Below are 27,461 nucleotides of genomic sequence, written 5' to 3' on the forward strand. Positions count from 1 at the left end.
AAGAAACAAGTAACTGCTCTCTCCTCTGCTAATGCTTAAAAAGAAAGTTGACATGGTCGCTCTCTACCTGGATAATGAATAATAGTCATATGTCTGGTTAGTCTGGGAAAAAAAAGTGATATAATGCAGATACATGCTTTTTTCCAATTACTGAATAATTGCTGTCCTTGACCAAAGCCAAGAGGAAGACACGCAAGTTAAAACTTAGAATGATGTGCCATGTTTTTCTCCGTCTGCACGTTCTCCTAAAGAGGCACGTCATGATTTAGTTTTACTCTGCACTATCTGACAAGAGCTCCTCTGTGACGGTTCAGTGCCAAGCCTGGAATCAGGTTAAACTCTCTGCCTTGTTTTAGGGGTATTTTTACAGCATGGCAAGCTGTATTTGTGCCAAAGTTTTAATCCCTTTGTTTGAATCTTACTTTACCATGTCGTATTAAGGGTCTTCTATATGGGAAGAATCAACATAAACTTAACATTTCTGCCTTTGTTCAGACGTTCAATACAAGACAATGTTTTTAAGGGGTTAAATCTGTTACCTTCCAGTTTCAGGACATTTACTTTGGCTTCTGATTTATCTAGCTAATAATGTCAAGTATCTTTTTATATTTCAAGAAAAATCCAATTATCTTTGCAGATAATAAAATATCTAAATATAGGATTATTTCCATGATAGTAAATCTAAAAAATGTCCAAACAATCTAATTAATGTCACATTTAGTAATAAAAGCTGATTTTTTGTGCACCGTTACATATTTTGCAATGGAATAAAATGATTGTAAAAGAAAAAGCCAGAAAAACTCAATAGTCGTCACTATTATAAATAAAAAAAGAGCCATGTAGTCTTGAAACTTGTTCATTTGCATTGGACACTGGTGATATTAAATCACCACTTGGCAGATAATTTGCTTTTTGAATTTGGGACTCAGTTTTGGATTCAAATGTTGAGTTTTAAAAAATTAATGTTTTGACCGTCACAGCTGTCAGCGCTGGATACGATCGTTTGGTATTTGTAAAGTGAAAAAAACCCACAGAGACTGCAAATGGATGATTTTCTGACCTGCGTCTCATTTTACTCACCGCGTTTTGGCTTTGTGCTGCAGGTTATAACAAGTTAAAATCCCGTTTTCTTTCCAGGTCACTAAAGAGAATGAAATATCAGCCAGAATATGACAAAGAATATAAAATTCAAGTAGCAAGAGTATTTTGCCACTGTGGCTGAAGTGATGCTTCAGGTTTTACCAGCATGTGTCAAGGGATGCCTATTTTTTAACCGTCACAGCAAACTGATTGATTGCAATAGTTTGCATGGACATTAATTATTCCCTGGGATTTACTATAATATCTCATTTATACTCCTTTTTTGTCAAGCACCACAATAAGGTCACAAACTGTGGTCTATGACATGCAAACCTAATGGCATTCCAAGCTTTGCTTTGCAAACGTGTCTGCACAGTTAAAATACATTAAGTGCACCAGCTAACTATGCATCCCCCGAGTGGACTCAATGTGGACAAGTAAAATAAAATGAAAAAAACCCAACTACTTCCAGCAAAAAATGGGTTTGCAGAGCTGCTGGCATGACTACATACCTTGGTTTCGTGTTTAGAATTTAAAAAATTGCTTCATCATCACTAGTGAGATGACACAATTAATCTGTTGCTTCATCTGGTTTTTTTTACTGAATTTCCAATATGCATTAGTAAATTGCTGCATCTTTCCCATTTCCCTTGCAAAATATAAAGAAATGAGATGTACATCACGTGAAAAATTATTTTAGTGTAGACTTTAGTGTATACTAAAACGACCTGTAGAGGGCGATCTAGGGGCGATCGTGGCTCAAGAGTTGGGAGTTCGCCTTGAAGGTTGCCGGTTCGAGCCCCGGCTTGGACAGTCTCAGTCGTTGTGTCCTTGGGCAAGACACTTCACTCGTTGCCTACTGGTGGTGGTCAGAGGCTCCTGTGGCGCCAGTGTCCAGCAGGGTGGCTGTGGCTACAATGTAGCTTGCCATCACCAGTGTGTGAGTGTGTGTGTGAATGGGTGGATGACTGGTTGTGTAAAGTGCTTTGGGGTCCTTAGGGACTAGTAAAGCGCTATACAAATACAGGCCATCTAGAATAGATTAAGGTTAAGGTATACATAAGTCAAAATTCCTAGGAAGCTGTTGTCAATAGAAAATATTTCAAGTCTGATTGTACTGGCAGTTTCTTGTTTTTTAAAGGCAGACAGACTTCAGAGATGATGATTGTGTTGGGTTCTCACTCCTTGATAACAAGAGTAACACTAATTCAAAGCCACAGAGGAGTTTAGAGCATGTTTGATGAAAACGTCTGGTGTGTATATGAGATCCAGTTGTCTACCAGCTCATTCATGACATCAGAAATTTGGCCTAGTTACAATCTACCCTTTGCTCATGTCTTTCTGATTAGACGTTCAGAGAAAATCTGTCTCCAAGCAACATTTTTTAATGTTTTTCAAAATAATAAAAAAAAAAGTTTTGAAGTTGGAGGCTGGGGCCAGGAGGGGGTGGGTGTGGGGGGTGGGGGTTACAATGAGAGAAGCATGAAAGCTCAATGTAGATCACTTCACAAATGGCCTCAGATTGTCTGATATGAGTTGGCAAGTGAAGGTTGGAAAAGTGTGTCCTTTTTTTGGTAAAGTACCTGCTCTTGATGCTCTGTTGGATTCAACTAGATCTCTTCTAGTCACTTTTGAGACCTTGGGTATGAAACACATTTGATAAAAGTTTTAATCTGCAGGATATTTTTATTTTCTTTTTGTTTTTTTACCTTTTATAAAACATGTTTAGAATTAAAAAAGCCTAATCATCACTAGCGAGATGACACAGTTGCTTCTTGTGTTTTCATGTTGGAATACTGAAAATAATTTCAACAAGAGTTGGCTCAGGTACACAACTGGGACACTTCCCATAGCAGAGGACTCTGTTGCTGCTCAGTACACACCTACTCTCTCCACTCACTAACACAAAACTCCATCTTTCTGGCAAAGTTTGTACTCCCCTGAAATCCTTTAGAGCTTAAATATATCTGAGGCATCTGTAATGCCAAGGACCATTACTGCTGTCAGAAAGAAGGCCGTGTTCCAACAGTACAGTATAATTGACTCACTAATAGATCATGAGTGATCTTGGGAGAGGGGAAGAAAGATTCCGATTGGAGAGTGTGGTTTGGCTACTTTGAAACTTAATCAACGTTGAACCTGTCTTCAGCCAAAGATCAATTACATAAATTAGCCTCTAGGTCAAGCTTCAGTGCAAAACAATCTTGTCACGTCGGCCTAAAAAAAAAAAAAGCAAGGCAGCAGCTGACAAGTGTTTGAGAAAAACAGAAATGTTTTGAGCAAAATAGGCAAGTGACCCGTGAGTCCAATTTGTACGTTAGTTTGGCATAACCTCAGATTCAGCTGAATGCTGCCTTTGTTCAGACATAGGGGAGCTAGAAAGAGTAGACGCCAAAAAGTAAGAACAAACCAATTTTTCAAGGGATGACAAAAAAGTTCCAAAGTCCCTAATCTCAAAATGTGTCTGTCCCGTTATATAAAATCTGAAGTGAGTTAAATGTGTATTGCACGAGTGTTATGTTAACATGTTGCTGTATTTGTTGTTGCAGTGGCTGATTGGAGACAGAGACAGGGATTGTGGGATCACCTGCTCAAGGACGGGGAAGCCAGTGTGTGGTTCAGACGGGCGGAGCTATGACAGCAACTGTGAATTGCAGAAGGCGCGCTGCAAAGATAAGACACTCACATTAGCACACAGAGGCCGGTGTCGAGGTGAGAGCTAAACTCTGGTCAACTTTGTGCAGATACACGGAGCTATTTTCAGGGTGCATTCAAGAAAATTGAGATGTAGGATTCATCTGTTTTTATTTATAAATGTAAAAAGTGATGATGTTTACATGAATGTTTTCCTGATGTCTATGTTTACACAATCCATTTCTCACACATAACAGTCCACAGCTATCAGTAAAAGTCATATATGCATTTACATACATCAACGGGCACACAACAGGTACAATAATAAGTCAGACACAGCACTAATGAGACGTGTTGGGATGAAGGTTGGTTGCAAAGCAGCTTGCAGATGCATAGCAACTTTAGGTTGGATAAAAGAAGACTCTGTACTAAGATTAGCTGACCTGTGGGATTGCAGTTGAGGTTAACTTGGCCTACCTATACTGATGCTTTGCTCATTTTCTGAATCTGTATCTAGGGCTGGAGAGGAAATGGATCAAAAAGAAAATCACCCTAAAAACACATGGTGTACTATAGCATTGCCATGGTAGATAGTTTGCATTGGTCTGAAATGTCAAAACAATACAGCTGGATTTGTACTTTTATATTTTTGATACTTTGAAATATTCTAATTGATTTTAATTTCAAGAGAGTGTGGGAGTTCTGTTTATGTTTATTTAAGTTTTCCTTGTCACACCTGTTGCTCATTAAGGCGTGCAGAGATTTTGTATTGTACTCGACTCTAAATAGTACCTGAAAGAGTACAAAAAAGAGCATCAACAGCCAAAACCACACAGACTCTGTGACCTTTTTGTCATTCAGGTAAAAACTGGGTGTTGCCAGTGGCTCTAGCACCAACTGCCACATCTGAAGGGAGAGACGTGGAGCTCAAAGGTAAGAACTGTGACACCTTAAACACTGCACACAACCTAAAATGCAAAAGCTTTATAATTCATCATAACCTAATATGGCCACTAAAAAAGCAATAAAATAAAAATGAAAAAAAGCAATAAAATTAATTTATTAGAATCTTAAATAGCATATTTAAATAACTGCAGTCTGTGGCCACAACTGAAAGTCTGGGAAAAGTGGAACTAAATGAGAAGATGTCTTAAATTTTCTGCCTCTGTGTAGCCATGTAAGATTTTACAGACCAGGCTCACACACTTCCTCAGTCTCTGGATGCCAGCCACCCAGCAACGGCGGAGATTGATAGGTCTAAAGTCAAGATTGGAACCGGGCATTGTAGCCCCCTTTTTTCCAGACCCCCTTCTATCCATTAGAAAAACAGCAGTACGACTAAATCCATTTTTGGAGTGAATCTGACTCCCTTTGTGTGGTAATATGTGGCTTTGTTTCATAATACCAGTGTTGTGCCAAGGGAAGGAAAGCTGGGCAAAGCTCACGCAGTCTTTGCAGATGCAGCAGGCCTGTTCTGTTGTAATGAAAATGCTGCTTTATTTAGGCAGGCAGTTCGTGAACCAATCCTTGTTTACAACGACAAAGCCAGGCAAAGTCTGGCTGAAATGTGCGTGAGATACAGATTAAACACAACAGATTAATTTGAATACGAGGCTTATAAATTGCTAACAAGTACAACAAACAACCGCAAACAACAACAAGCACAAAGCTGTGGCTGATTCAACCGGCAGACCTGCTTATTCATTATTTAGCTTTAAAATCAACACATTATGCACGAGGTCATCATTCAAAGTCTCTCAAAGGGAGATTTGTCTGTGTGCATACACTGTGTTTCGGCTTTGTTACAGCTAACAAGCACGAGACGACAACCTGCAAACGACTGCTGGGCTCGACTTTCTTTTTACATTTACATAAATCAGACGTATTCAGGTTGGATTTTGGGGTTGCTTTTATGTCTCTCACTACAATATTCTATCTGCATTTTCTCTACAATACAAGTCTCATTTATAAATTCATGCATGGCTGTCCTCCTCAGTGACATCACCATCCTATTTTGGCCCTGTCAGTCTTTTATACTTAAAGGAGACATCATGTCTGTCTCTACTCAGGTCCAGAGATGACTTTTTCAAACTTTTATTTATCCAGGAAAAATATTTGTCAAAAGTGGAGGACTGTGGTCGACTGGTCAGCTCCCTGGTGTGACTGTGTATACATGAACGGTTGAACATGAACGCAGGTCCACAGGATTTTTGAGTGCAATAAAAACAGTAGTCGTTGATGGGAGTTTGAACCAGTGAACAGCTGGTGTGAAGCCCACTTCATTCTCTGACCTTTAAAGCCACCTCCATCTCTGTGCCCCGAGAGCAGGACAAGCTCATCGGTGCTGCACGAACAGTTTCCACTGACATTTCCAAATATCCATGTAGAGTACATGACGCACTCCTCAGCACTAACAATGAAGTGTCCATAGCCTACATCTGGCACTAGCAGTGGTCAGTGTTGAGGAATGTGTTGTTTTAGTATTTTTGAAGACTGTTAAAAAGTCTCTGCCTCCTCTAGAGTTGAGCTACCTGCAGGTTTTACAATTATTATGGTTGGAGCTTTTTTTTCCTTCAGATTTGTGAAAAACCACACGCTGAAAGTTTGATGAAGTGTTTTAAGGGTCAGATTAAAAATCAAAACTGAGAAGAAAGTTATAAAATTATGTTTGTTTTTTCATCCTGTCAAAACATGCCCTTGAGCAAGGCACGGCAGTAAACTGTGTCTGTATTTACAGGTGTGAGCAGAGTGTTACTGGCACAGAACATGTGTCTTCAGTACATAAAAACAGTGCTGGAAGTTTGTATGCAGTGTTTGAGAACAGAAGGTCCTTTCAATACGTTTCAGATGCAGGACAGTCCAAGTGTCGTGTTGAGAGGAACCAGGCTCTGGAGCAAGCCAGAAGACCTCAGTCTTCAGAGTCCATGTTCATCCCGGAATGCAATGAAGATGGAACATTTGCCCAGGTCCGTATCCGATCACCCGCGGCTTTTTCCTCCCCTTTTAAATCTTTCACGCTTCATCTTTCTCTTTCCATTAGTCTCATGTGTACCCCCCTCTTCAGATCACCCCAAAATTGAGCTTTTTCTTCACTGACAGAAAGGTCCACCCCCGGTTCTTTATTTACACTCTCATGTGTTTTACCTCTTCCATGTGTCTTGCCTCTGCAGGTCCAGTGCCATACTCTGACCGGTTACTGCTGGTGTGTTACCAGTGATGGCAAGCCAGTGAGTGGCTCCTCTGTGCACAACAGGACCCCAGTGTGTTCAGGTACTAAATAGGGGGGAATCAAGTTGGTAACCTGTTGATGAGGAGCATCACATACGAGTGATGGTTAATTATTTGTGTTACCTGAACAGCTCTACTTCGGAGTCATTTTTAACAGTCTGCATGACCAAAGTATCCGAGTTGGTTGAATGTTTCCCGACAATTCCTTGTCGGTATGAAAAACAGAAAAATAAGCTTTTAGACATGATAGTTGTGGCTATGTTTGCTGGATCTTGCAGGCAAGCGTGCTTGGAAGCCAAGTCGCTGGGTTTTGGGGGCAGTCAATCATTTTAGGAAGTGAACTAGTTTTCATAATTCAAAAAACATCTGGCAATAATTCTTTTTCAAAGGCTTTATATAATTTTAGGATACTACTGGACACAGAGGTAGAGTTAAACTTATAAATGATGTTCAGGAAGCCTGCCAGTCCTGATGGAGGATAAAGAGTGAACACAGCATTTGGATGACAGTTACAAAAGGTCTGTCTGTAAATGTCGAGCCATTCTATGGGCACATGTGTATTAAATGTCATGTGGCTTACAGCAGGTGCAAGGTCAACGAGAAGGCTAATGGCCATACATGCAGGGGCCTCTCGGCACTCAAACTCTCCCCCCTCCTTTAAGTGCTCTCAGCAGGCTGGAGGAGAGAGAGCAAACGGGGCTCTGCACACTCATCCTGGATGGGAACACTTTATGATAATCACCATCATTTTCTCTCAGAAGATAATACACAGCGATCTTTGCCAGAGCTGGATTGCAAAGCCACTAGAGCATATGGTGCAAATTTTGTGTGGAAAGTGCGGTGAAAGTGGTCGCATGCCCCTCTGAAACTGCTCAGCAGATGAAGCACCCCCAACCAAACCTCCCCTTTTCTTTTTCTCTTCAGTTCCTTGATCGATCTCTATCTGCCTAATCTGCTGTGCTTTCTCTTTTCTGTCTCTTTAACTTGTGCCACATTTTTCTGTTTGATGCTTTGAAGAAAACTTCACAAATTGATCATACTTCCATCCACCCGTTACAACAATAAAACCTCACCTTACTGATTTTCCAATTTATGAAGTAGCTCTAATTATAATTTTTTTCCTCTGTTGTTCTCTGCACCAGATGTGTTTTTTAATGGCGCATATACTTAATTTTTTCAGTTCACCCTTCACAACAGAAAGTGACAGCAAATTCATTTGTGCAGCCACACAAAACATGTGTTCCTGAAAGTTTTGTGACTTTTCTGTGTTTAACGCTGCAGACAATTCTTTGTGCTTTTTCCCGTGAGGCTCTGTTTCCTCAAACATCATCACTTTGCAATGTTTGCATAACATTTTTTACTTCACCCCTGTAAGCCAACTCAGAGAGAGACATTATACTGAAATGAATTCATTTTGGTGCAAAAAATGAATTTGCTCCAAAACAGAGCTGCACCAAATCATATTTGCTTGTTCAGGTCCTTAACTTACAGGACTTACTGTTCATATATGACATAAATCTGTTCTGGATGATTGGTTTGACAAAATAAGCAATGTGAAGATGTCACTTTGGATGATATCTTTAACTACAACATTCTGACAATCCAAAAATACAAAATACACTGATTGGCCATTTTGTTAGATATACTGTATACTCACATGGTAGCAATTCAGTGTATATAGGCGTGTAGTCATGGTCAAAATGACGGGTTGATTTTAAAAAGGAGCATCAGAATTAAGCAGAAAGGTGATTTTGTTTGTGCCAGACGGGCTAGTCTGAGGATTTCTGAAACTTCTGGCACAACCATCTCTTGGCTTTACAGGTAATAGTCTGAAAAAGAACAAATATCCACTCAGTGGCAATTCTCTGGGCCTTGTTGATGCCAGAGGTCAGAAGAGAATGACCAGACCGCTTCAAGCTGATAAGAAAACAGTAATTCAGATAACCTGCTGTTACAGCAAAGGTATGCAGAAGAACATCTCTGAATGTACACATTCAGCAGCAGAAGCCCACACTCGGTGCCATTCCTGTCAGCCTGGAAAGATAGGAAACAGACTGTAATTCATACAGAAGATTGGAAAAGTGTTGCTTGATTTCTGCTTCGACATTTAGATAACAGGGTCAGAATTTGGTCTAAACAACATAAAAGCTTGAGTCCTTCTTCCCTATTTGTGTAAGGGTGCTGGGGATATTTTGTTGGCTCACTTTAGGCCCCTTGGTACCAACTGAGCATAGTTTAAACGCCACACCCTCTCTTAATTATTTTTGCTGACCATATAAATCCCCTTATGGCCACAGTCTAACCATCTCCTGATGGAGATGCACAACACAATTTCTACCTGTCTCCTTTCTGTCCTGCATAAGATCCGATATCTTCATTGTTTCTTGCAAAGGTATGTATGACACTGGTGCCTGAATCTGGGCACAATAAACCCACTGGTGTCTCCGGATACTAAAGTTTAACAGTACATGCCCAGCTCATCTGCCCCTTACTATACCTTCCCAATCAAATAACCTTTGACATGCTTAGATGCGCCTGTCTACTGTGACCCAAATCAATCATCTCGCATACATTTGCAGGAAACTTCCGTGAATTTATGGGAACTCATGCTGGGACAAGTGGATTGTCAGGTAGTAAATTTCCTTCTAGTTGCTTTAACTTAAAAAAGAATCTCCCATTTTTCTGTTCTATTGTAATTGGTTGCACCGTTTAATTTTGCCCTGCCCTCCGTGCATCCACGCATGACACCAAATACCTGCATGCACCAAACAAGAATGACATTTAGAACTTGGAATCTTTCATGTTTAATTTCCACAGATGAAGCAGATCATTCAGTTTTGCGTTGGTCTGTGTTAAAAGTATAGTACTAACAATATGTACTCGTCCACCTAACCAAAAGAAGAGACACCAGTGGATTGGGTAATCAGTAGGAGTGCTGGTTTTTCTGATGTTTCCTGTGTCGACTGTTTTAAAAGAAATAAAAACATTTACTTGCTGTAAGTTGGTAATTTTTTTTTTATTTTACCAGCTCAAAAAAAAAAAAAAACAGTTTTGAAGACAAATCCTTTAAATTTAACTTTACTGACTGTTACTGTCTAGTCTTTGGTTTACACTGTTTCTTCCTCTTCACAGGGTCAGTAACTGATAAGCCACCAGGGCCACCAAACACAGATAGAAAAGGTGAGTTGTGATCTGCTGTTATGTGTGCATGTACCCTAAAAGTGTTTTGACCTGATTTTACTCCATGTGATCCATGCAAAGTCAACATTTGTGAAGAACACAAATTTACACGTACTGGCCTTCACTGTTAAATTTAAAGGGAATCTAAAAACAACACCAAGAGATGTTTTCCCCCTTTTATAAGATGCAAATGATGCTGAATTTATTATAAAGATCTCAAATATATGCACCACTGTCTAATGCATCCCTCAAGTGACAGTTCATCTTTAACCATAGCAGTTTTGACAAATCTGTATGAAATCTTGACTGGTTTTGCTTAAGTTATGCTTTTTTCCCCCACCCTTCAGGAATGATAAAATATGGAACATTAAAGAATTAATTCAAGAAATTAAAGAAACACTGAGGAGACTTTCTACTGAGCCTCTAAAAATCGGTCTTTGCTTCAGAAATCTCACAGAAAATAGATCTTAAAGAATTTCTTTAAACTGAGAAAAAGCGGGCAGTCTCTCAAAGCGTCTCAGCCGATGCCGTTTCACACCACTTGACAATTGCAGTAAGTTACAGGTTATTTTGACATGCTTATCACACTCTAGCTGGGTTTACACCAAGACCGACCCAGTGACTACTGCATTTTATTTACATTTCAACCTGAATAGGTCAGTTTGACCTCAGGTTCTTTACCATTACTGACATGTCATCTGATTTAAGAACTTAACATTAGTGTTTATCTCCAATCAAAGTTTCTCTGTTGTTTGCTTTTGATTGAATTATTTCCCAAGGAATTTTCCAGATGCTACAATACCACATGTGGGTGAGTATTCTAGGCAGTTCAATTCACAGCATTACATGAGATCCTTTAAAGTTTTGCAACTCTACCTAAAAGCTTAGCTACTTTAAATTTGACCAGTTTTCCCCACAAGGTCACCCTCTTTGGCGCCCCTGGGTTACTTTCAATGCAGCTGCAGTTTTTAGAAATCAGTTCTACTCTAACTGAAAGGGGTATATAAACATGGACTTTAGACTTTTGTAGGGAGCAAACTATCAACTTCTACGTCACTGCAGAGTGTAGTGGAGAATAAGAGCTGGGGCTCTGGTTCCTGAGACCAAACAGCAGTTTTTGATAGAAATTTCCAAAGCAGCAAATGACAGCCACGACCATGCTCATCGTTCACAGGGTTTGAATTTGCCTTGATCGGATCTGACTGACTCATGGAGGTCTACTATATTGCACAGAGGGAAAAGATTAGGTGTGCACTGTGCACATGCTCACAGTGAAATGAAATGCAGGAGTATTTTCACCTCGCCAATGAAAGCTTTGCTCACCTGCCACTTTGAAACAGTGTGGGATTGTGGGCTACATAGCAAACTCAAAAGCCTTCAGGTGATAACAGAGGGGGACTTCCAGAAAGCATTCTTGAATCTTTAATAGGCAGAGTTGCAAAACTTTATAATCACATCTATAAATGTAAAAAAACGGACTTGAAATGTTTATAGTTTTTGCTTAACAGTTAAAGTGTTGTATTTTTGTTATACCCATATGAACTTTAGCATTGCCAGAATTTACTGCGTTTAAGAGAGGAAAGTCAAATATTTAGTTAATAATTTACCAAGAAAACTGAAGACAGCAGTTTATTCGGCCCTCAGCGTGGGAGCAGAGACACAAATATTTTACCAGTGTTTAACTGTAATAAATAAGAATAAACGTTTATACTGTGATCTTCAATTTTACTACTTGTAGTTTTGGTTAGTAGTTAAAGTGAGCTGCATAATTGCATCTGCCAAACACAAGGGAGTCACGACAACTTTTAAGTCTCCTTCTACACTGGCATACTTTACGAAAGGAAAAAGGAGGAAAATATTGCTTAATAAGATTCTTTTGTGGCTTATTAGTGGTTTTTATTTTAGTGTCCAAGACAGTTAATTATCTAGTACTTCGTGTGTTTTGAAGACATAAAAGTTTGCCCCGAGGATGATGCTTGAGTGATGCGTATCCGCTTGTGAGAATAAATGACCTCGTATTATTTTTGTAAAAACTCGTGTGATTCCATTTTAAACTGGTTTTGTTATATATCCTTCTACTTAACCAAGGTGTGAAGGACTAATTTTCCAGCTTGACGTGATTGTAAACTAACGATGAGACCATCACCGAATTCACTTTGGTAAATTCCCTGGACATCCATGAGTATATTATTTCCAAATTTTAATGCATTCAAGTAACTTGAGATCTCACCAAAAACAAACATTTTTGAGTGGACTAACCAGTTGACCTACTTCCTAGCGATACATTACAACATAATTTGACAATTAAGAATGACGACACAGACAGTTTCACCTCTTTGCATTAACTGTGGATGCAGCTTTCTGATGCTACATCTGCACTGCATTTGTGCAGGTCCCGAGGAGCGGTGTCCTCCTCGTGTGAGTGTCTGGGTGTGTGGTTTACACTGCGAGTGTGAGTAAGTGTGCTAAATGTGCAGCTGATCATGTTGGTGTGAGGATGATTTATTGATGCATGTGTGCAGGACCACATGTGGGTGTTTGTCTCTCTCTCTCTCTCCTTTCTATATTATTCAGTCTGTCTGTCTGTCTGTCTTGGCCGGGCCATGTGCAAATCCCAACCATTCAACAGTTCTGGAGAGTAGATTGTATTAACCTCAATAATAGTAGTCTCTTTCCGTTTCTTTCTCACCCTTAACCCAGATGATGGCTCCAAGCCCACACCCACCATGGAGACTCATGTCCCCCCTGAGGGTGATGGTAAGCCTCCTCAATAACTCCTCCACATTAGCTTAGATAATTAGTGTGCATACGGTATATTTCTAATGACTCATGGGTTTAAAGGCAGCTGACAGCATTGCTCCTTTGTGTGCCTACATCCCATGTCTTAAGAATGCACCATTACATCAAATGGAAAAGGCCAGATGTTAAAAATACCAGATGATACATTTGATATTTTTGGAAAAACTGGGATCTTGGATGCAATTTTAGCTTTGGTTTTGTGGGCAAAGCCTGGCTGTGCATGTTGCTTTTCAAATAAGTAGCTACTGGTGAGGTTAAATAAAGCACGACTGTGTGTAAAAGTTTCTCGAGATCCACTAAATGTGCGAAAGCTATTTGTCTAGAACTTGTCATTCTGTCGCTGCAGAGATAACTGCTCCAACACTATGGATAAAACAGCTGGTTTACAAGGAGAACAAGAAGAACAGCTCCTCTTCCAGGAAACCAGGTGAGTGAAAGTAAATTTTTCTGCTTATTCTACACATATACTCATAGGCATTAAGGGTATGCATTAATTTGGAAGTTTGTGTGCGTGAAGCCCTTAAAATATAGCATTGTTGGATGCTGATAAACTCAGCTCTTCTCTACCACACTAAATAATTAGCCATACTGACCTTTGGAAGATATGAAAGCTATATCAGAGAAGTTGCTAGAACCCTAAACAAAGTATATATAAACGTGGCTCCGGTGTAACCAGTTTCAAAACCACCAGCTTGCCATGAAATGTAATCTGTTTTAACTTGAAGACAGACCTACACTGCCAGGGTTATGTTTTGTGGTTTCATTCCTTTGGTGTAATTTGTTTAGCTTTCTCTGTCTCCTTTTTAATTACGCCTTGACGTGTCCACTAAACTCTGGGCGGTTTGATGGCTGTACCAAGTCGAGGAGTGAATGAAGTGTGGCCTGTGTGAGCATGGGTATTAGGAGTAGATGGATATATTGGTTAGCTGATATATATGAGTTGATGTAAATCTTCAAAAGTCTAAAAACAGTCTATTTTGTTTAGACTTGTTTTTCTTCAATAATAAAGCTTTCATTCAGACTGTATCTCCTAAAGATGGAAAAAGTGGGAGAAAAGTGCAAATCAGGCACCTACTGTGTTTGTGTTGAGCTATAATGTTTCCACGAGTGTTTAAAAAAGCATTTATGATTTAATCAGACTTTCAGAAAATCAAATACCCATGAAAACTGATGTGGAAGCTTGCAGACGTGTAAGCCACGTAGTTTTTGCTGTTAAAATACTGAAAGGAAAAAAGAAAAAATTCCCCACATCTCACCAGTAGTTTGTTTGCCTGTCTTCTCGCACACATCAGTATTTTGCATCTAAATATTGTTGATGTATCTATGTAATCTCACAACTCTTCTTTCATCCTAAACCTTTTTGTCTGCCATTTACCACAAAATCTGATTTTACATGCTACGCTGCAAACAATGAGGCATACAAATACTTGATTGTACATTGGGGTTTCCTGGGATTATGAACGATGGTGATGTGGCAGGGGAAACTGTGGCCAGCATTGAGGGGTGTATTCGCTGTGACAGCTCTTTGAAACTTCTGTGGAAACACCAGCTTCCTGTTTCAAATTAGCATCCGGTGTCCTCAAAGGACAAGCGACAAGGCCGAGTGAGGGGGAGATGTCATCACATTTGAGGCATGAGCGATGTGTGTGTGTGTCTACATCTGCATGTGATTGCAAACCGCGTGTGTGTTTGTGTGTGTTGTCAAAGGAGATTGTGAGCCTGTGCCTAATTTAAAGTTGGAAAGCAAATAACAGTTACTGGAGGAAGCGTACTTAAACCTCTTCTTCTTTTGGCTGCTCTCGTTAGGGGTCACCACAGCTGATCGTCTGCTTCCATCTCATTCTATCCCAACCATCCTCCTCTGCCACACCAGCCCTTTTCATATCCTCCTTCATTTTATCCATGAATCTCTTTCTCTGTGGTCTTCCTGGTTTCCTCCTGCCTGGCAGCTCCATATTAAACATCCTTTGTCCAATATATCCACCATCCCTCCTGTCTGCACATATCCAAACCATCTCAACTGTTCCTCGCTAAGTTTGTCTGTCTTCTCTAATCTTGTCCATCCCGTATATTTAGCTCTGCCCTCTCCAGCTCTGCCTGTCTTTTTGTCAGTGCCGCCATCTCCAAAAAATACATCATAGCAGGTCTCACTACCATCTTGTAAACCTTCCCTTTTACACTTCATGCTATCCTTCTATCACAAATCACCCCCTCCACTCTTCTCCACCCACCCACCTGCACTCTCTTCTTCACCTCTCTTGTGCATTGTCCGTTGCTTTGGATGGTTAACCCCGGGTATTTAAAATTGTCTCCTTCACTTTTCCACCTGTTTCCCTCTCAGTCACACACATGTATCCTGTCTTTCTTTCATTCCTCTTCTCTCCAGAGAATACCTCCACCTTTCCAGGCTCTCTTCCATCTGCTCCCTACTCTCACCACAGATCATAACATCATAGTCAAGGAAATTCTTGCCTGACCTCATCTGTCAGGCAGTGTCATCTCCAGTGTAATCCCATCCCCACTCTGAACCCATCTGTCATTCCCACCCCACACCTCACCGCTGTCTTACTGTCCAGCAGTACATGTCCAGCACCACCCTCTCTGCCATTCTCTTGGCATCATATGCTTTCTCTAGATCAGCAAGAACACTGTGTAACTCCTTTTGACCTTCTTTATACTTTTTCACCAATACTCATGAAATCTCATCTTAACCTAGCTTCAGCGTTATGCCTCTGTAGCAACAACAGTTTTGCACATCATCCTTGTTCTTGAAAACTTGTACCAGTACACTTCTTCTGCTTACATTCTTAAGTGCACTGGCTCTTTTGTAATTCTTTCATTTAATGAGCTAGTTACCAGTGCTGGGTAATGTTACTTTTAAGAGTACTTGTTACGTTACAAAATATCCACAATATAAATCATTTCTTATGTTACAATGTTAACTATTTAAAAAAATAACTTTTTATTGTACTTTGAGATTCCAGCATTCACAATTATTTGCACATGTTGATTATCTGAAATACTGTACATTTCAGATAAAGAAAGGAAGAGGTAAGATATATTTTGTTTTGGTGGGAAAACTCCTTTGTTATAGCGGTTCAAAGTTCACAACAAACATATATGAAATATGTAGAAGGGCATATAACTTACATATAATACAGTATGAAAAATTAATTAGGTAAAAACTAATCTAAAATAAATACAATAAAGTAAAATAAGTAGATTTTACTTTAAGTATTAGTAATATTACAATAAGTGAAAAAGCTACTCTCAGTTTAGGGGTGAAATAAACTTAACATGAGAGGGCAGGACTTCTAAATGTAGTGACTTTACCTCATTGCATAGCAGGTTGGTACCGATAGCATCTCTTCCATTAACAGTGGCAGCTGTAGCATTGTTTGCTGGTACTTTTTAAGGCAGAGGTCACATTTTGCATGTGCATTTTATCTGCAAAATGCTGTAACTGGAGAACAAGGCGATATAAGGGTTTCAAATTGATGCCAAAGGTGTATCTACTAAAAATCTCATATGGGTTTGAATTGCAGTAGCGTCAACCTGAAGGTTAAGGTCAGAGGTCAAGTCTTCTGAAAATCTTGTGAATGCGATAACTCAAGAAAGAAATCAATAAATTAAATAACTAATTTGTAATTTGTTAGCTCCAGCATACGCAATTACAGCGTGTCTTCTGATTGGTTAGTAAAAAAAAGTCCATTGTTTGTCTTTTGTTAATATCCCTGATGCTGTGCCTTCTTCCTTTTTAACATGTTTTGAAAACATTAAAACCCTAAAAAGATTTAAAACCCAATTATTTTTCACTGCAAAAACTGCCCTTTCTCATACTTCATTCATGGATCCATTCTGTCTTTAGACGTTTCTAGCAATTTTGCAATTTTTATAATCATTTAACCAAGAAAAAAAATGAACAGTAAACCTTTAAAATACTATAAATACGATAAATATTAACATTTAAGGCCACAATCTTGAGAATTCAAGTTGTAACCAATCACATATTGTATCATGTGCACAAATACACACTAACTGGCCATTCTGTTCTACTGCTTGTTAATCCAAATATCTAATCAGCCAATCAAGTTAGTGTATTTAGCCATGTAGAACTGGCAAAAACAACCTGAAGCAATGACATTGGCCTGCTGCGTTGAGTTACTGTTGCAGTCATATATCAGTTCAAACAGTCATTACAACCAAGGCATGCAAAAGAGCATCTCTGGACAAACAATACATCAGTCTTTGAAGCAGAGGGACTACAGCAGCAAAAGACCACACTGGATGCCATTTCTGTCAAGTAATGATTCTAGACGTGAAAGTATGGATCCATCCTGCCTTGTATCAGCATTTCAGGGTGGTAGCGATGGTGTGATGGTGTGGGGGAGTATTTTCTTGAGACACTTGGGGCCCGTTAGTACAAACTGATCATTTAATTGCCACAGCCTAACTTTATGATCACAGTTTATTAATCTTCAAAAGCTGCCACCAGCAAAATAACACACCATGTCGCAAACATCAAATAATCTCAGACTGGTCTCTTGAACATGACAGTGAGTCCATTGTACTCAAAATGGCCTCCACGGTCACCAGATGTCATTCTAATAGAGCAACTCCATATGGTGGAACAGGAGATACACATCATGGATGTGCAGGTCACAAATCTGGAGCAACTTTGTGACGCTGTCCAGTCAGCACAGATCAAAAATAAATTAAAAATAATCAAGGCAGTTCTAAAGGCAAAAGCTGTCCAAATGGGTACTAGGAAGGTGTTATATTGTTGTATTATATTCATACACATACACTCAGTCACTCGGGCAATTCAGCACGCGAAAGGGAAGAGCGAATAAATCTCTCTAACCACCAGGCAATTTCTCCACTTGACTCTAGGACAAGGGCAGAGGCTGGCAGGGCTCCTTATACTGACAAACTGCTTTATTAACTTCTGGATAAAATCATTTCTAAGCAGAGAAGATTTGGCATAACAATCCTTATTTAAACCTTCCTGTCTTTAAATACAAAGTGGAATAACCCGAGTCCCAATGGAGCAGACATCCCGCACGCACATAAACTGCGTTATTCATTTACAGGCTTTGTCTCTGGACACTCAATAATTCTGATTTAGAGCGATGTGGAGATTGTGCTAGTGAAATGTGTTTGCTTAGGCAAAGCAAAGCAAGGTCCATTTTTCAAACAGATGCTGTGTTGCCAGACTTTGACGTGCTGTTGATCAAATGTTGCAAGCAGGGGGAAAGCGCTCTGTCATGCAGCTCATTTTTAAAAGTGTACAGAGAAGCAGAAACTTACAAACCACCACTCCTCTCTTGTGGTGAAGCAAACAAAAGAAAAACAAATATGCTGAAGGGATATAATGCGATCATGTCATTAATGAGCATGATTTTGTTTAAACATTTGCAGTCTTAAAAAGACTTTTGTTTCTTGTAATCCCATTTACATGTCATGCATGAGGGCAGGATGCACTTGTTTAACTTTAAAGGGCAATAAGTGTGCACAGCAACAGGCTGTTCGGTTGATGTGTTCAAAAGTTACACCATCTTTTTAATGAGTCTCTATCATCTCAATCCTTTTGTTGTGTTGTAAAGACAAACACATGCACCTATATACATCCTCACAGAGTTCCTCTATTACTAACATTTCTGCCATCTTAACTGCAGAGAAGGCAGACAATGTTGCAGTGATTACCCAACAGCTGAAAGCCATTGAAGTGAACTGAAAAAGAGAGCAATCGGAGGGGGGAGAGCAGGTTTAAAGATGGAGGAATTGGGATGGAGGGAAGCAGAGTAAAAGAAAAAGAAAGAAAACGATGTAGAGGAGTGGAGGAAAGGACTGAGAAAGTGAGGGTGGTCACAACAAGCATAGGAATAAAGAAAAAAAGGAGATTAAAAATTATTTTGCTAAGGCTGGAGCCTCAGTAACAATGGCCAAAGTGAGACGTTTAAAATGGGGCAAACGTGTTATCAAAGATACTGCAGACAGCCATCTTTTGTTCATTATCAATTTGCCCTGAAGAAAATCACAACAACAATGATCACATTGTTACGACTGTTCCTGACTTCCACTTGTGTGGGTTTCATTTTTTTCCCCCAAACTACAATATTTGTTTTCTGAGGGTTTTGTGTTTCTTGTCTTTCAGTTCCTGTCGAAGGAAGGGAAATAAAATTGAAAAAGAAACAAAAACAAAAAATAAATAGAGCAGAAATGCAGATATCCAAGGCAGGCCTGGACGACGTTGATTGAATTTCATGTCCGCACAAAACTGAAAGGATTACATTGCAAGCATCCAGCCTTTTTCCATTTATATGTACAAAAACAATTTTCTTTTGGGAATCCTAGTGCCTGGCGCCAGCATAACCTCTGTATAATAAACAGTGCTAAATAATTTGGATGTGAAGGAACCTTGGCGAGGACAGCACTAAGAACACTTGAGTATGAGTCCTTACAGGACAAAAAATGTTCTTTAGTGCAAGGACACGTTTAGCTCTGTGCTGGCAGCCACGCTCAGGAAATCTGACCTCCCCACCTCCCACTCTCCTCAGCTAGGTCTCAGGCCTTCTGCTGAACCCGCCACCACCGTCATCTCCATCTTTATTAACTTCACCATGGATCGCGATAAGAGAGTATTGTGGTTTGCACACAGTCACTGCCAAAACAAAAAGAAACAGAAGTAATGACATGCTAGGTTTTTCATGACCCAGTGTTCTCAAAACGCCACCTATAAAGAGCAGCTCAGTTTTGCGGGGTTCAAATTCATGATATCAGCTTGATTATTGCCTGATGCGGACAAAGCAGGGCACTTGTTTAAGCTGGGGATGAAAGTGAGCATCGTGTACAGCAGTCAGTCAGTCAGTGTCACAGAAAGACTTGCATCTTGGAAAAATTGTGGAAGACTCAAAACAATTCTGCCACTTCTGTAAAGTTGACTGACGTGAGTACAGAGTGCTCCACCAGCTGTTTAGACTTTTTCCCCTGCTCAGCTTTGCAAAACTGGAAACAAAGCAAAGCAAAAGATGAATAATGTTGCTGGAGTAGCTAGGTGGAACTATTAAACACAAGACAGCCAGTATCGTAATACTATCTGGTTACCATTGGCTGTTTACACTCTTTTCCTGAACTTCCATCCAGTGACATCAGGCATCTCGTGAAAGATGGCAGCCGTGATTGATCATGGACCAGTGTAGATCTGTCCTGTGTCTCAGTCATAAAAAGACAAGTTTTTATGACTAAATGGATACGGCAGCCATTGTAACAGACAATAATATTCTGTACTCTAAGCACAGCATCATGATTTAAATGTCAGCCTTTTAATCAGCACTGTGATTTTTATTATTATTTCCTGCTAAGGCTCCAGAACACTGGTTTCTGTGTTATTGTGAATTTGAAAAAAAGACCATGATAGTATTATTATATTTGCTTTTGAAATACAGGTGTAGGAAATACAGGTGTAGGAAATACAGGTGTAGGAAAGAGGAGAGGGAGTCTATAACCATGTAGAAAAGAGTTACACAAGGTATTATGTGTGTAATTTAAAAACTTCAAAGCTATTGTCAATACTGCCAGGTACAACTTCTTAGTAATGGGTTGGACCTTTTAAAGCCTTCAGTACTGCTTTCATTGTTTTTAATGTTGATTGTACAAGTTGCTGGGGACGTTACTCAGAGATTTTGGTCCATATTGGCATGATTCGTACCACATCCTGATCCACTAAAACCCCAAGGTTGCTCTATTGGAATGAGCTCTGGTGACTGTGGAGGCCATTGAGGTATAAGAAACCAAGAAATGATTGCAGTGTTCACAAAGGTATGGTGATGGTTAACTGCAATAATCAGGAAGTCTGTGGATTTTAGATGACGGTCAGCTGAAAGCAATACTCATCAGACCATCTTTTTTTTTTGATTTTTGGGTAGCCTGTGTAGCATCCAATCTACTAAAAGGTTCAATGTGTTGCGTGTTCAGAGATGTTCTTCTCCATACTTTTGTTGTGACAAGTCATTATTTGAGTTACTGTTTCCGTCCCATCATTTTGAACCAGGTTGGGTATTCACCTTTAACCTCTAATATTAACAAGGCATTTTCTGGTTGGTTGTGTGGGAAAATCCCAGTAGATCTGAAATGCTGAGAGCAGCTTGTCTGGCACCAACAATCATGCACAAACATTCACATTTCACATAACCTTTCTTCTCTATTCTGATGCTTGGTTTGGGCTTAAGCAGGTCAACTTCACCATGTCTACATGTTTAAATCAACAGCAACAGATTCTGAAACGCCCAGAGCAGTGCTCACAACTACTGATTTGCTATTGTGGCTGCTAACGTAAAGGGCTTGAATACAACCCGCTTTTTATTGAATGGTCTTAAATTATGTAAAGACCAGAAATCTAATTTCTGTTTTCACTGCTCAACTCCTCTGATGCTGATCTGAAATAGGCAGGGGCTGTGTGATACAGCTGTTATTCTTTGGTAGCAAAAGCTGAGTAAGCTAAGACTGCAGGCACTGTCTTGGCACTAGTCAGCCCCTTAATGTGAAAACACCACCACATGTCACCACCTTGAAGAAAAGTCACTGTGGCTCTGTTATTGTTGCTTAAGGCTTCATCATAGCGTGCTTGAATGTAAAATGAAGAATGGATTTGCAGCGACCAAAGCACACTTAATCACCTTGGTAACCATCTCAGCAGGCGGCTCTGTTGGACGTGGCTTAAGAGTGAGCAATGGATTAAATGGATGTGAATATAAATACATTCTTCATCCACTGATGTGCACTGAGACAAGGTGCTGCAGGAGCATCTCTCAAGGGTTGAGGCCTGTTTTTGAGCAGAAACATGTAAGACTGCGGTGGGTAAAGCCATAATTTAACTTTGCTGCTAAAGGCATTACTTTTGGGGTGGTCAAAAATTGGTGATTTACCAAAAGACCTATTTGATTTTTTAAAAAAAATCTGCAGTTAAGAATGTGACTCTCTTTCCGTAACCCAATGTTGTTACTAAACAGTGACAATTGCGTCCCTGGAACATGCTTGGAGGGAGTATGCCTGGCATCCACATGCTTGCTGTGCAGTATTTTAACATGGGCTCACAAGGACTTTGCACAAAGGTGCTGGGAGAACAAAGGACTGAATGGAACATTTACTTTCTTACATAAACCTCTGTCCGGTAATATCTACTGCTATGACCCCCAGATGAACTCTCAGTTACAGCTCAGACAAGACACCACTGTAGCTCAATACTCTCAAGGCTGGTCCTAACGCATACTGACCAAGCAGCTCTTCCCTAGCTTTTATACTGTCAGGTGGCTGATTCTCAGGAGAACCGGATGGCAGCTGAATTCAAGAAAGGGGCAGGGCGCACTCACCCAACATATGTCACCACACATGTGAAAATGGCATTGATTCAGGTCTGAGTCTCCGAGGGAACCTGTCAGTGACACCCTGATAACCACAGGTTGCAAAAAAAAAGTGTGTCTGCGACTGGTAGGTAAGTTATTGCTTGAGGTTGCTGGCTTTACAATTGTTGTGGTTGCTTATAGTTTGCATGGACGATGTTGACTTCTCTTGAAACACATGTCATTTATTCTTGAAGGTGTAGTGAAACTTGGAAAAAGTGCAATGCAAACCCGAAACAGACTTCAAAGTAAAAGTTGAATATTTGCAGACAAGTCAGCATTTTCCATCCAAACTACAAATGACCACAGCAACCTGTTAGTGACCTCCAGCAGCCTCTAGCAACCCCTTGCCAACTGCTCATGGAGTACACACTTTTCCTTAGTGACTGATGATTACCGTGGGAATCACCGACTCGTTTCTAGACCTGAGTTAACAGAACAGCAATCAATTTCATAGCAACTCTCAGCAACCATTTGCGACCTGTTGGAGAATACAAATTTTCCTCATGACCGGTAGTTACGAGATGGCTACAGGTCTCTAGGCCCTGTGTGACTGATTCTTTGTACAGCCAGTACATGACTCACTGGAAAATGCCCACATCAAAACTTTTGGTTTGTATTTATAAATTGCCTGGTCAGGACATAAGGATTTATGTTGTTAATTGTCATTTATGTCCTGAATAAAATGCACATTAATGGATTTTTTCCCTTTTTGTGCTCACAGGCCACATAAAATGTTACCAGAGGCCAACATCTGGTTTGCAGTGAACACTCCCAGAACCCTGTTCCACATATTTCACATTTTAATTTAGTAGTAGTAATTTTTTGTATATGTGCTGTCTGTATTTGGTTTCCCAAATCTGTTTTTTTCCTGTACTGAGTGTGTTTCTAATACTTTTAGAGAAAGTTCCCTCTTGTGACCAGGAGAGACAGAGTGCTCTGGAAGAGGCTCTGCAGAATCCTCGTGAGGCCATTTTCATCCCCGACTGTGGGCCTGGAGGCCTTTACAAGGCCGTCCAGTGCCACCAATCCACAGGCTACTGTTGGTGTGTTCTGGTGGACACGGGACGCCCCATTCCTGGAACCTCTACCAGGTAAGATTATCAGAAAAATCACATAAAGAAACAACATCATTTATTATAGTAGTTACAGATGTTTTTAAATGATTTGATATGTATGTCTGTCTGCCATCATATGAATAACTGACATGCTAATAACAGGACTAGTGAAATGTGTCAAAAACAATAATCTGTCTAATTTTAAACAGGAGTGCTCTACAGTAGTTAATTTAAGGGCATCTGAGAATCAATGATTATGGAGTCATAATCATCAATCTTGGAATCCATTCCTGAAAAGCACATATTGGTTCCAAAATTTGAGGCAATCAATCCCCCCAAATAATTCACTTGGATCAACAAAGGAAAAGCTGAAGAATAACACCTTTCTGTTGTAAGTCAGACTAAAGTGGTGGACCCACTGACAGACTGGTCAGTTATATTATCCAAAACGTTTCCGATCAAAGCTCTCTTGCCAGTTCACTTGCCAAAGCAATTAGTTCCAAGATGATGTGAATTTTGGTTAGCAAGCTATAAACACTCTGTTTCTGGAATGACTTTGTTTTTAGTGCAGTTGCTACTGTTTACATTGCTTTGAGGAAAGCACAGTATTTTTTGTGCACGAGCTTCATGTTGGGGGATCTCTGAATTAAAAACACGTTCGAAAAAAATGATTGTTCACTGCTCATGTTTTGTTTCTGTAAAATGTTTTCGTGATTTGTAATCAGAAGATGAATATTACAACTTCAAACAAGTGGCGAGACAAAGACAAAGTGTGGACTATAAGCATGCACTGGTGAAGAAAGGAACTGATTTTGTTCCTGAAAAGGAATCATTATTCTCTCTCTCCAAGAGGCTTAATGCTTTACAAGCTGAAGTAAAGACATTTTTCAAATTTGAAGATATGGTCTTCTGTTTGAATAGACAATAGCTCAAGTTTAGTTTCAAATCAATAAGATACCAGAAGGCTTATTTATTTATTTTTTGACACCCTAGTTTAAATCACTTGCACAACAGGAAACTTTAGACAGAGCAAATTCTGATCTGCATTTCAGAGCTCTTTTATGAAAACCCTGAGGTGATTATTCCTTCACATAAAAATACACTTGGACTAGAACTCATGTCATACATCCCAGTTTCTCTTCTCCAAACAGCAATGTGCAGAGTCATCCATCAGATATCCCCATCTTGGATCAGTGGCTGTGCAGACTGTGTAAAAAATATAGAGTTGATAACTTGCTTTTGCTTAAAAAAAAAAAAAAAAAAGAAGACAAATCAAACACATGTGCTCCATTTTCCATCGTATCCACGAACCACTGATATAATAGCCAGGAGAAAACGAGTCATGCCACGCGTAATGCTGAACAGTTTGTTATGGCTTTGAAAGAAAAAAAAAAAGAAAAAAAAAAAAAGCTCTGTGCACTTCAAATCCAATTTATTTATCAAGCTATAAAGAAAGGTTAATCACGGTCAACTGAGATGAAGGGAGAGCATACAGATCAAAGACAAGAGAGCAAGAGGTTGTAATTTTAAGAAGTCAGAATTTGAATCATTTGTTACATGTTGCAAATGAGATCATTGAGGACTAATTGGATTGTAGTGGTTTTTTTGTTTAGTTTGGTTCGGTTTTAGTTTCAGGTCATGATTTTTTTTTCCTTCTCTAGCTGTTCAAATCTTTCAAAATCAACTCCTTTGATGTCTCCAATTTTTCACACTTTGCTAAGACAGATTTACGCTTTTCCTCTTTGGCTTCTATCTAATGCAGCCATGTGCTTGCCTCTTTGTAACAGGTACCAGACGCCTGAGTGCGATGGAGCTGCACGATCTCGAGTCTCGGACACAGAAGAAGCATTCCAAGGCAGAGAACTGCAAGGTCACTTCACTTTTTCACTGCAGTTCAGTCCAATTTGGGTGTGGGAGTACAGAAACTTTCCATTTATTATCTGGTAGAATTTTTATAGCTGCTTTAGAGATTAAACTTGCTTTCCAAATAATAACTGTCAGTGGACTTTAATATCAAAACACTAGCTTCTAGCCAACAACATAGCTTAGCTGAGGGGGAAAGCATCAATGTTTACACCCTCTCACCGGGACTGGCTGCTTGTCATGGGTAAATGGAAGCTTCTGTAGCATGAAGGGACTGGCAAGTGTGGTTTGGTAGAAAGAAAATGATTTTTACATGAATCTGTTCACAACAATGTCTCTTTGCTGGAAAGAGAGATTGCTGCTTAAGTTTTTTTAATTTATTTTTTGGCACTTTGAGCACCACAAGGAAGGCGCGTCATATTCAAGAGAACTTTTAAAGTCAATATTGCCAAAACAGAGAAACTTATACCAAAATATAATGGAAAAAAGCTCTTTATAGCTATTTAGATGAATGATATAAGCAAATAACAACTGAAAAATAGTATATATACACAGAGATGTGGTTTGTCAATGTATACCTGTTTGTGGCTGTTGCAAAAAAAAAAAAAAAAAAAAGCCCAGGTCCTACATAATAATCCACATGAATTCTGCTTTTAAATCCATGTTAAAGAATGTAACCTGGAAAGTTTTAAGTATGCATGACTCAGACTGCCCCCTGAGCCAGAGGTCATAACATAGGCTCATACTCCTTTGCCCTTGTTACTGCTCACTTACTTTTGTTGCCCCTCTGTTTCCCCATCATTTAAGGCTGCATTGTAACTCTTGTTTAATTCCCCATCTGGTGAGTTTACAGAGTCAAGCATACTCCTGACTGTGCAGCAGATGTGTGGTATGTTTTATGGAAGGTGTTAGTGTTGTGGGGTGTGGTGGCAAGGCATGTGGGGGGGCTGCTGGTGGTGTTGGATACTGCAGGGAGCCGAGTGTAGATATTTTTATGTACTGTAGAGGGATGTTCTGAACCGCCACAACAAAGCATGATATTTCATGGCTGTCACATCAAGGTAATAGTGAAAAAAGAATGCTTAAGAGGTGAGGCTTAACAGCATTTGGCTACAGGTTCAGCCTCACCAACTACACATAGTGACAATATTGCCTCTGTCCTTTTGAGCATATAACAGCTCTTCCTCTGAGACCAAAGGATGAGATCCATTAAGTTCAACTGTAGTAAAGTAAAGCCTTAGTTGCCTGTGGCTATACTTTGAATAGAATTGTTTAGGACAATGCAATTTGTAATGTGATAATGGTAAAGTCCACCAAACAGTAAAGCGAAATTACACTTTTCATGAATCAGAAAATGCCTTTAAATTGAAAGGTTGAACACATTCACATACATATGCCAACAATGCAGTATTTACAGTGTCTGCTCTGTAGGTAAAGCCTGACTTTATCAGCTGGCCTGTCACAGATATACCAGTATTGCTGCATATATTGTTCAACACCCACCAGTATTTAACTTCATTTTAGGTGTTAAGAGAGGGGGGGGGGGGGGGGGGGGTGTGTGTGTGTGTGTCTCATTTGGAGTCTCTCAAGGGTAAATGCCCTTCTTTATGTTTACACCTGCAACTATCATCTTTGTGGCAGCTTTCATGTGACCGCAGCTTCTTTTATGCTGGCAGACATCCTGAACCACCTTGCCTCATAAGCTACATACAACCTAACAGTTTGCGCTTCATAACACCCCAATTTAACACTTGGATTAAAGCACAGCGAGGTAGAGATTCTTCAAGCTTGTCATGCTGTAGGAAATGCTAATTGGATTCACCTGGCGGGGCATCAACCCGCCTCCCACAGACCGTCCTGAGCTAACACAAAAGGAAAGAAAAGACGTGAATGGCGCAGAGGACGAGGAGGCCACAAATCCTCAGAGAAAGGGGGAGGAGGGGATCTACAGAGAGAGCTCGAGAGAAAAAAGAAGAGACTGAAAAAAAAGGCAGAATAGGAAGATTAGTTTACAGTGCAGCTGCGTTTGAAGTTTCCCTTTAAGAGACACAATTAGGAGGGAAAATTTTGCACGGGTTTTGTGTGCTTTTAAAATACATCTGGGCAATTAAAAAGAGCTACCCAAGGTGTTCAAAATTGTGCCATAAAAGTTAACAGGTCTGCACTGCTCAAGAAAGCTCTCTCATCACAGCACACTTCTGCCCCACCTCACCCATGT

General features: G+C 39.8%; 1 protein-coding gene across 7 annotated transcripts in view; it reads left to right on the forward strand.

The window, feature by feature from the left end:
• Positions 1-27,461, forward strand: part of smoc1 (SPARC related modular calcium binding 1) — a 57,654-nt gene that overhangs the window by 16,922 nt on the left and 13,271 nt on the right. For 2 of the 7 annotated variants that reach the window (XM_087833191.1, XM_087833193.1), the window contains exons 2-11: positions 3,630-3,792; positions 4,576-4,647; positions 6,562-6,680; positions 6,885-6,984; positions 9,522-9,572; positions 10,075-10,122; positions 12,787-12,879; positions 13,268-13,348; positions 23,224-23,416; positions 25,168-25,250. In XM_087833191.1, the coding sequence (XP_087689317.1) occupies positions 3,630-3,792; positions 4,576-4,647; positions 6,562-6,680; positions 6,885-6,984; positions 9,522-9,572; positions 10,075-10,122; positions 12,787-12,879; positions 13,268-13,348; positions 23,224-23,416; positions 25,168-25,250 (1,003 nt within the window). The remainder of the gene's footprint in view (positions 1-3,629; positions 3,793-4,575; positions 4,648-6,561; positions 6,681-6,884; positions 6,985-9,521; positions 9,573-10,074; positions 10,123-12,786; positions 12,880-13,267; positions 13,349-23,223; positions 23,417-25,167; positions 25,251-27,461) is intronic. The other 5 variants (XM_087833192.1, XM_087833194.1, XM_087833195.1 and 2 more) reach the window with 5 other exon arrangements.

This window comes from Neolamprologus brichardi, chromosome 19, assembly GCF_056152115.1.
Source record: "Neolamprologus brichardi isolate AB-2024 chromosome 19, ASM5615211v1, whole genome shotgun sequence".
NCBI lineage: Eukaryota > Metazoa > Chordata > Actinopteri > Cichliformes > Cichlidae > Neolamprologus > Neolamprologus brichardi.